Source organism: Polyodon spathula, unplaced genomic scaffold (genome assembly GCF_017654505.1).
Source record: "Polyodon spathula isolate WHYD16114869_AA unplaced genomic scaffold, ASM1765450v1 scaffolds_3455, whole genome shotgun sequence".
In the NCBI taxonomy this organism is placed as follows: Eukaryota; Metazoa; Chordata; class Actinopteri; order Acipenseriformes; family Polyodontidae; genus Polyodon; species Polyodon spathula.
This window is the reverse complement of record NW_024474916.1, coordinates 14505-25348: the sequence shown is the minus strand read 5'-3', so window position 1 is coordinate 25348 and position 10844 is coordinate 14505. Positions and strand designations below refer to the sequence as shown.

Below are 10844 nucleotides of genomic sequence, written 5' to 3'. Positions count from 1 at the left end.
GTTGTTTTGATTTCTGTTGGTTGTGTTTGATGAAGTTTCTTTTTTTACCTGCTTCTGCCTACCTGAACCCTGCTGTTCTGACCTTCTATCTCCCTGGTGGCTTTCAGTCTGTTAGGGGTGATGCAGACTTCCATGAATTGTGGGTGTGCCAGTTCCTCAAGATCCTGTTGCTGTCTCACTTCTTCCAGCTCCATTTCTAGCATACTTACTAGTTTATGCAAGTCCTGGATCGCGCTGCACTTTACGCACACTTGGTTTAGCTCCGCTGGGTTTTCTCGGATTTCCCACATCAAGCAGGTGTCACAGATTACTGGCTTGAAGACCATGTTGAGGGTTTTTTTTTTTTTGAAGGTTAGTTTCTTCTGCAGCCGTCAGCCTGCTTTCAAAATGCTTCTAAACTGCTCTGTACTTTTCCACGCCTGTACTTCTCCCACTCGCTGTCGCTGGGAAGACTGCCCCTTTTAACTGCATTGTTCTGCTGTGCTGTTGGCTCCTCCCCTCGCCCGTGTCTCAGAAGGGCGCTGAATTTGAATCAGCTGCTCCGAGTTTCAGCTTGTTTGTTGTCAGAAAAACACACGCGGCTGTTTTACTTTGAGCTGCTGCTGTGTTTCCCCAATGCCCTCTGTTTTCTGATTAGCAATTAAATTCAACATGCAATTTCTCCTTACTGCTTCTAAACTGCTCTGTACTTTTCCACGCCTGTACTTCTCCCACTCGCTGTAGCTTCCACTCGCTGTCGCTGGCTTCCACTCGCTGTCGCACTGCTTATTAAATCACTGCTCTCTCACATAAGTGCCTCATATTACACTGCTTATTAAATCACTGCTCTCTCTCACTGCTTATTAAATCACTGCTCTCTATCACTGCTTATTAAATCACTGCTCTCTCATTGCTTATTAAATCACTGCTCTCTCACTACTTGTTAAATCACTGCTCTCTGTCTCTCACTGCTTACTAAATCCCTGCTCTCTCTCTCACTGTTTTATTTAATCACTGCTCTCTCTCACTGCTTATTAAATCACTGCTCTCACTCTTTGCGTTTTAAAACACAGTCAATGGACAATGCAAGGGGGTTAATAACACAATAGGTGCACATATGTGTATGATGGAGCAGAGTTTCTCTGGGGAATTAATTCTGTGAAGCAGTCCCATAGGATTCTGTAGAATTCTATAAAGATGCTCTATGGGGCTACCCTTAGGACCAATTCTCTATAGAAATTATAGTTTCTATAGGAGCTTTTTTTCTTAAAGAATTCTATAGAATTTTTTCAGACGGTATATCAAAACTTTTATTATCTGATATGTTTAAATAAAAGGTGCTGAAATGTCACCTTTTGTATTGTACATTAGGAGTCAAGGTTGTTTTGGACAGTTTACAGATTTTGGTGCCTCAGCAAATTAGATTTTTAGACCATCTATTTGTGTTTTCATGTTATTCTTGGCAGAATGCATAAGTTACATTTTTACTAACAAACTAGAATAAACACACGTCCAGCCAGTCAGCTTAGAAAAAGTTATAGATTAACAAAAGCTTAAGGCCATCCTATGTGGGGTACCGAGTGACTACAGATATGAAGCATTGTGTCAGTATGACAGGCAAGCATAGGGTCTCCTCTTTCCCAATGGCTTCTATGCTTCTCTTTCTCATTGCAGCATTTGCTGCTGGGCCTCTTGGCTTGGAAGCTCATGTGGTTCGAGACTTTTCATTGTGTAAGGAATTCTTTTACAAAGACACTGAACCCACAGGTATAGATCAGAATGCCGCAAGGATCTGCCAGAAACGTGGATTCTACTACTACGCTTCCCTGTATTCCACAAGTCATCGAATACCACTGTACAGCGCCTACACCTTTGACTTTACCTGTAGGGACAATCGTGTACAAAGAAGAGAAACCTGGTTTATTGAACCACAGGTAATATTTAATTATTAGTAGTCAGTTATATTAATTGTATTATTGTAGTCTGTTATATTAATTGTATTATTGTTATTATTGTATTAGTGTTATTCACATACATGCCTATGTGTCTTTCTAGCACTATAACCTGAAATGAATGATGATTTTACTATCCACAAGGTGTACATTGTTCATCCGAAAAGTGTCTCATTTGCAGTCAGTGTGCATGCAAAATCATTTGCATAGGTTTTGTTTTTGCAATTTTGAAGTATTGTCTTCAAATAAGTCTAATTCAATGAGACTTGTTAAGTTTAATGCTGAAAAGTGTTTCCGGCTACCAAAGGTTTTCTACACGATGAAATAGTATATTTATCTATGAGATTAAATAACCAAACGATTTGCAGACGTAATGCTGAAAAGTGTCAGCAATTATCTAGTGAGAATAAAACTATTCAATTTTAAAAGAAAGTAGTAAACATCCAGTTTGTTATTCTTGCACTTTATGCATCTGTCATATTCTCAAGCATATTTGTACATAATAAAAGTATATTATTATTAGGCCTCCAAGCCAAAGGCTGGAAAGCCTATTGTTAAAGGTTTTTTTATTATTTTTTTCCCAAAAATTTAAACTGCTGCTTCAAAGTTGTATGACTGATCAGGTTCTGACAGGTGACAAGGTAACAGGTAACAAGCTGGATTTATTGGCTGTCAGATGCTGAAAAAATTTTGCTGCTGCGTCCTTGCAATTGGCGCCGTGATGCATTTTTCGATAAAACCTTTCGAAATCTTCTTCTTGGGAACCGGTGAAGTGATTGATCTGAAACTTGGCATATATCATCAGCATCCAAACCCGCATCATGTTTGCGAGGCAGAAGTTACTGTGATAAATTTTAATGTCAAAATGGCTGCCACAAATCTTATCGAAACACACCCTTAACAGCAAACTGCTGCTATTTGAACACTGTTTGACCAACAAACTCCAAACATGGTAGTTATTGTCCCAGTAACAATGGAATACAAATATGTCAAAATGGTTATGTTTTATAAAAAAACATGGCCGCCAGGTGTATGTTTACACCTGAAACTGCCGCAGTTGACAAACAATTTACTTGGTTAACTCAAAACTTCACAAGCATCATCCTTGACATTGTAGCAATAAAACTGACTTTTAAGAAACTGGTGTTAAACCGAAATGGCCGTGTGACGCATTTCTTCTTGAAACCTCACCGAAATGTTCTTCTTTGGCACTGTTGAAGTGATTGATCTGACACTTGGCAGATATTATCAGCATCCAAATCTGCTTGCAAAGCAAAAGCTGTTGTGATACAATTCAATAGTAAAATGGCTGCCACAAATTTCACTGAAACGCACCCTTAACAGCAGACTGCTTTTATTTGAAAACCATCTGACCAACAGACTCCAAACTCGGTAGGCATCGTTCCAATGACAGCGGAATACAAATATGTCAAAATGGTTATGTTTCTTGAAACAATATGGCTGCCACTCCTACATTTTCTTTTTATATTTAAAACTGCTTCAGTTTAAAAATGGTTCACTTGATTAGTGGCAAATTTGAAAACCATCGTGCCTGTGTCGGTACAATTTACATTTTCAAAAATGCCATTTGTGCGTTAAACAAGATGGCCGTCTGATTCATTTTTGAAAGAAAAAAAAAAACTTTCAAAATCTTCTTCTGTGGAACAGTTGAAGTTGCTGATTTTAATCTTGGCACATTGAGAACTAAACACACTTAGACGGGTACTGATACTGGGGCTTGGGAGCCGTAAAACTGCCTGGCAGTTCAAGTTATTACTTTTTTTTCTTCCCTAAACTTAACTGCTGCTTTGAAGCTGTGTGACTGATCAGGTTCTAACTTGGCAGGTAACAAACTGGATTCATTGGCTGTCAGATGCTGAAAAAGTTTTGCTGCTGCGTCCTTGCAATTGGTGCCGTGACGCATTTTTTGATAAAACCTTTCGAAATCTTCTTCTTGGGAACCGGTGAAGCAATTCATCTGAAACATGGCATATATCATCAGCATCCAAACCCGCATCAAGTTTGCAAAGCAGAAGTTGTTGTGATAAATTTTAATGTCAATGGCTGCCACAAATCCTATCAAAATGCATCCCTAACTACAAACTCCAACCTCGGTAGTTATCGTCCCAGTAACAATGGGATACAAATATATGAAAATGGTGATGTTTTATAAAACAAATGGCCGCCACTTATAAATTTACATTTGAAATTTAAACCTGCGCCAGTTGACAAACTATTTATTTGACTAACTCCAAACTTCACAAACATCTTCCCTGATACTGTATCAATACACTGACGTTTAAAAAACTGTGTGGACTGGAAACGAAAATGGCCGCTTGACGCATTTTTTTTTTTAGAAACCTTTTGAAATCATCTTCTTGGGAACCGGTGAAGCAATTGATCTGAAACATGGCATATAATCAGCATCCAAACCTGCATCAAGTTTGCGAAGCAGAAGTTTCTACGATAAATTTTAATGTCAAAATGGCTGCCACAAATCTTATTGAAACGCGCCCCTAAAAACAAACTGCTGCTGTTTGAAAACAGATTGTCCGACAAACTCCAAACATGGTAGTTATTGTCCCAGTAACAACGGAATACAAAATGTGTGCCAGCTGTATGTTTACATCTGAAATTTAAAACTGCCTCAGCTGACAAATGGTTTACTTAACTAACTCAAATTCACACGCATCACCCTTGACACTGCAGCAATACAACTGACTTTTAAGAAACTCACGTTAAACAAGTGATGGCTGCCTGACGCATTTTTGAAAAAAAAAAACTTTCAAAATCTTCTGTGGAACAGTTGAAGTTGCTGATTTTAAACTTGGCACATTGAGAACTAAACATGCTTAGACTGGTACTGATATTGGGGCTTGGGAGCCGTAAAACTGCCTGGCAGTTCAAGATAATATTATTATTATTATTATTATTATTATTATTATTATTATTATTTTTTTTTTTTTAGATTTCTGACCTTGTTGGAGAAGACATGGCTCTTCCAAGACAAAACAAAGAGATCATCAGACTTAATCAAGCGCTCAACGAGGATTATGAATACACAGATTACGACCGCGGACACCTAAACCCGAATAATTATCACTGTAACGAAGGCCGTACTGCCACGTTCACGCTGACCAACGCTGTGCCCATGGATGCGTGTTTCAATCGAGTCTATTGGAGAAAATATGAGGATTATTTGGGGAATATAGTACTAGAACTTTCTGGGATGGGAACCGCCTATTTTGTGACAGGGGCTGTGCCTTCAAGAAATAGAATACCTGTGCCAGGTTTGGACGCCACTGAAGAAGACAGGGAATTTAGTAGGGTTACAATTCCCAGTCACACATGGACTGCTTTGTGCTTTAAACATAATATTGAGCAGTTTTCATTTTCTATAGGCTACATCGGAGAGAATAAAGCAGATGCCATCATCCAAGTAATGTCAATCCCTGATCTTGTTCGCGTGCTGGGTGGGCTATACAACAGCCCTCACCTGCAGATCTTTGAAGATGATTGTTATTCTTCTACTCAGAAATCCCAAAAAATTCTACAGCAACTCTTTAAAAAACTGCATCTCCCTCAATTTCAAAGACCGTTTTCCTTTGATCAAAATGTGCAAAATATTTTAACTGCAAGCTTATCGAAGAGGCAGAGGCGCAGTGGCAGTCACGAACTGACTAAAAAGCCCAGAATTACTCACATGAAGGTGGAATTGAACTACGGAGACATGACAGAGTGGTTCGACAACACAGAGTACATGAAGAGCAATGCCCTCACTACTTGTGTGTTCGAACCCAAGTCGAACGTGCACTCTTCCTGGCCGACATACACCAGAGATGAGCTTCGTAAGAGACGTTCTGCTGATAAACTAGACGATTACATCTATACACTCGTCCCGGAGAAGTCTACACCTGAGACTGTCATCACAGCCGATGGTACTCATTGCAAAGAAGGCACTACATGTTCTGACGGCAGCTGTCTGACTGAGCAAGGGACAAAAGAGTGCTGCACTTCACCTTGCCTGTATAATCACTTCTGGAAAGATTTCATGTGCAATTCGGGACAGGAATCAATCCAGTGCTCCACCCAGTATTCCACTGTGACTGTGAATGGTAAATCATGCAGACAAGATCACTCATGTGGGACTTATGGAGAGACGTATTATTGGTGTTACACGGCTGGCAGTGATTGGGATTACTGCAGTCCGCCTTTTGTAAACAGCATAGGTTTAAATGGAAAACCTTGCAGAATCGACCATGAATGCAGCACCTATGGGGAAAGTTACTACTGGTGTTATACTGATCAATACAACCACTGGAGTGAGTGTTGCACTGATAAAGACCCCTATGTAGCTCTGAATGGTAGAACGTGTAAACCAGAACACAGGTGTGGCACCTATGGGGAAACTTATCTATGGTGCTACACTACAGATGGTTCATGGGATTACTGCTGTACACAATAAAACTTAAGCTCTTTCCTTTCCATTAGGTCGCTATGCTTTCCTGGTTTCTTTCTGCTGTTGCAAAACCACTTGATTATAAACGTAGGCAGACAGAATGTAATCTGCTGTGCCGTTCTCTGAAGCATTTCTTTACCTGTCATTCTTTGCATTGCAATAACAGTTGAATTTAAAGCTTACGTTGTCATTAATTGAATTGAATGGGATTGGGATAAATGGCAGGGTTAGACAAGATGAAAATGGAAAATCATTTACTGCTGTAGTCTGTTTGAAAACATTCTGATCGAGCATTAAAGGACTTGTTTACCCTATAGAAAAATAAAATAAAATAAATATTATTACTTAAGCGTCAGTTTCCCTGTGTGACTTTTGCAAAATCTTGTGTTGTGGAGTTTAATTCTGATGAATGATTTATAATTGCACAAACACGTCAGTTTGGAGAACTGCAATGGAGAAGCATCGCTACTCTGAGACGCGTCGCTTCTGCTCTGGCCTGCATTGTCTGAGCGAGTGTGTGTGATTTTGGAGGTTCAGCCCTGGCATGCAGACCAGTGCTCTCAGGATCTCCTGCATACCAAGGAAACCGGTTGAGTCAAGGCCAGCTTTATTGCATATGCTTGATAGCTACTAAAAACTAGAAAACTAAAAACATAGCACTCAGATAGAGCACTACTTGTGTGCATCATCGGTGTCCACCAGGGGGCAGTATCTTAAAATTACCGTTCACATAGAGAGAGTTGTTCATTTGATTTTATGTTCTGTTTCTGAAAATTACAGAATATGCCTTTAAGCAAAAAAGAAAGGATGAAAATGATTTTAATGTGTGGTTCACGTAGCCTAAGGTGAGTAGCTGAGGACTTTAACAGTGAGAATCCGGCTCGCGAACCCATTACTCATTCATACATGTGTTTACACTTAAATGGGACTCCCTCTACTGTATGCCTCACACCGGAGGCTTTTAATCAATCACTGCAGCTGTTGCTTTGTAGCAGCATCTTGCATGCTTGCCTTTTTAAAATGAATATTTTATTTATTTTGTTGTTGATTAAATCTTTTACTTCTATGATTCTTATCTTGCATTTTGCTGTCACCTGTCATAAGTAAATTTGAAATAAAACTTGAAGAACAAAAAAATCAATACCATATGATAACACCCATCTTCGATCCTCACTCCTGGGAGAGCGGGCCAGCTGGAATGACTGATTGATCAAGCGTGTAGGAACAGACATTCCTCCCATTCTCATGCTGGTCAATCAGTCAACGAGCACCTCCCAGATAAGCACTGCTCTGAACACATCTTAACCCTTTCAATTCCAGTGTAGGGTATTTAACAGTTCGTTCGTCTGGCTTGTGTCTACATATAGCATTTCACTTGAAAATTTTATTTCTTTAAAAGAGTTACATTTAGAACTACAGCCTGTACTGTAATGGAAGTGCAATCGGCAGATTAATGGAAGCATTTAGCATTAGTAATTTAATAGTTCATTGAATTTGTTATTAATTATATATAATAAACCATCAGTATACACCAACAGATTCTATTTTTTTTGTTTGTTTCTTAATGTACTCATATGAAAATGGCACGCAGCAGTGACTCCTCGGCCAAAGATTAAGTCACCAGTGCTACAAAAAGAGAAGGAAGTACAAGAAGGACTGTGTTCAACAAGCAGCTGGATGTGGGCATCCCTTCATTGTGAGCTGAGGCTCTCCAGAGAACTGAAAACACTTCTGATTCAAACACAGCAGACATGAAAATAGAATCGGAGTGCCTTTAAAATAACATTTAAACTTCCTTTCCAGAAGAAGGTCTACTAAAGCAAACTATTTTGTTTAATCAGGTGCTTCCAAAAGGTGTGGTAAAAAGTCATTATTTTCATAGGCTGTGCGTTACTTCTCAGAGCAGGATGGAATAAAAAGAAAGCATTTTTTTTCTGAAAAGGTTTGCAAGGTTCCAAGACACTACAATACATAAGAACATAAGAACATAAGAAAGTTTACAAACGAGAGGAGGCCATTCGGCCCATCTTGCTCGTTTGGTTGTTAGTAGCTTATTGATCCCAAAATCTCATCAAGCAGCTTCTTGAAGGATCCCAGGGTGTCAGCTTCAACAACATTACTGGGGAGTTGATTCCAGACCCTCACAATTCTCTGTGTAAAAAAGTGTCTCCTATTTTCTGTTCTGAATGCCCCTTTTTCTAAACTCCATTTGTGACCCCTGGTCCTTGTTTCTTTTTTCAGGCTGAAAAAGTCCCTTGGGTCGACACTGTCAATACCTTTTAGAATTTTGAATGCTTGAATTAGGTCACCACGTAGTCTTCTTTGTTCAAGACTGAACAGATTCAATTCTTTTAGCCTGTCTGCATATGACATGCCTTTTAAGCCCGGAATAATTCTGGTCGCTCTTCTTTGCACTCTTTCTAGAGCAGCAATATCTTTTTTATAGCGAGGTGACCAGAACTGAACACAATATTCAAGATGAGGTCTTACAAGTGCATTGTACAGTTTTAACATTACTTCCCTTGATTTAAATTCAACACTTTTCACAATGTATCCGAGCATCTTGTTAGCCTTTTTTATAGCTTCCCCACATTGCCTAGATGAAGACATTTCTGAGTCAACAAAAACTCCTAGGTCTTTTTCATAGATTCCTTCTCCAATTTCAGTATCTCCCATATGATATTTATAATGTACATTTTTATTTCCTGCGTGCAGTACCTTACACTTTTCTCTATTAAATGTCATTTGCCATGTGTCTGCCCAGTTCTGAATCTTGTCTAGATCATTTTGAATGACCTTTGCTGCTGCAACAGTGTTTGCCACTCCTCCTACTTTTGTGTCATCTGCAAATTTAACAAGTTTGCTTACTATACCAGAATCTAAATCATTAATGTAGATTAGGAATAGCAGAGGACCTAATACTGATCCCTGTGGTACACCGCTGGTTACCACACTCCATTCTGAGGTTTTTCCTCTAATCAGTACTTTCTGTTTTCTACATGTTAACCACTCCCTAATCCATGTACATGTGTTTCCTTGAATCCCAACTGCGTTCAGTTTGAGAATTAATCTTTTGTGCGGGACTTTGTCAAAAGCTTTCTGGAAATCTAAATAAACCATGTCATATGCTTTGCAATTATCCATTATCGATGTTGCATCCTCAAAAAAATCAAGCAAGTTAGTTAGGCACGATCTCCCTTTCCTAAAACCATGTTGACTGTCTCCCAGTACCCTGTTACCATATAGGTAATTTTCCATTTTGGATCTTATTATAGTTTCCATAAGTTTGCATATAATAGAAGTCAGGCTTACTGGTCTGTAGTTACCTGGTTCAGTTTTGTTTCCCTTTTTGTGGATCGGTATTACGTTTGCAATTTTCCAGTCTGTCGGTACCACCCCTGTCTCAAGAGACTGCTGCATGATCTTGGTTAGCGGTTTGTAAATTACTTCTTTCATTTCTTTGAGTACTACTGGGAGGATCTCATCCGGCCCAGGGGATTTGTTTATTTTAAGAGCTCCTAGTCCCTTTAACACTTCTGCCTCAGTTATGCTAAAGTTATTTAAAACTGGATAGGAACTGGATGACATGTGGGGCATGTTGTCAGTATCTTCCTTTGTAAAAACTTGTGAAAAGTAATCATTTAACATATTTGCTATTTTTTTTTCTTCATCTACGATTTTGCCATTTTGTATCTCTTAAACATTTAATCTCCTCTTTGAATGTTCTCTTGCTGTTGTAATATTGGAAAAACATTTTGGAATTGGTTTTAGCTCCCTTAGCAATGTTCATTTCTATTTCTCTCTTGGCCTTTCTAACTTCCTTTTTGACTTGCGTTTGCAGTTCTGTGTACTCTTTCTGCGTACTTTCTTTTTGGTCCTTTTTTAATGCTCTGTAAAGTGCCTTTTTTTGATGAATATTTTTTTTAATTGATCTATTAAACCATTTTGGCAATTTAGTTTTACATTTAGATTTGTCTACTTTAGGGATATAATTGTTTTGCGCCTCTAGTACTACATTTTTGAAGAACAACCATCCTTCTTCTGTGGGTTTTCTCTATTTTACTCCAATCTACTTCTGTTAGTCTCTGTTTCATGCCTTCATAGTTTGCTTTTCTAAAATTGTAAACCTTAGCTTTAGTCATTTCTTTTGGGGATTTAAAAAACACTTCAAATGAGACCATGTTGTGGTCTGAGTTTGCCAGTGGTTCTCTGACCTCTGTTTTAGTTATTCTATCTTCGTTATTTGAAAAGACTAAATCAAGGCATGCCTCCCCTCTAGTGGGTGCCTTCACAAATTGTGTTAGGAAGCAGTCATTTGTCATTTCCACCATTTCTATTTCATCCTTCGCGCTACCCACCGGGTTTTCCCATTTTATTTGGGGGAAGTTGAAATCCCCCATTAGTATGGCTTCTCCTTTGCTACACACATTTCTAATGTCATTGTATAACAGATT

At 38.8% G+C, this 10844-nt stretch overlaps 1 protein-coding gene across 1 annotated transcript; it reads left to right on the top strand.

Annotated features, from left to right (window-relative positions):
* The first annotated feature begins 1562 nt into the window (after positions 1–1562).
* Positions 1563–6734, top strand: LOC121311993. Its single transcript, XM_041244069.1, has 2 exons — positions 1563–1913; positions 4900–6734. The coding sequence occupies exons 1-2, from the start codon at positions 1572–1574 to the stop codon at positions 6394–6396; spliced, it is 1839 nt and encodes a 612-aa protein (XP_041100003.1). The 5' UTR covers positions 1563–1571; the 3' UTR covers positions 6397–6734.
* The last annotated feature ends 4110 nt before the right edge of the window (positions 6735–10844 follow it).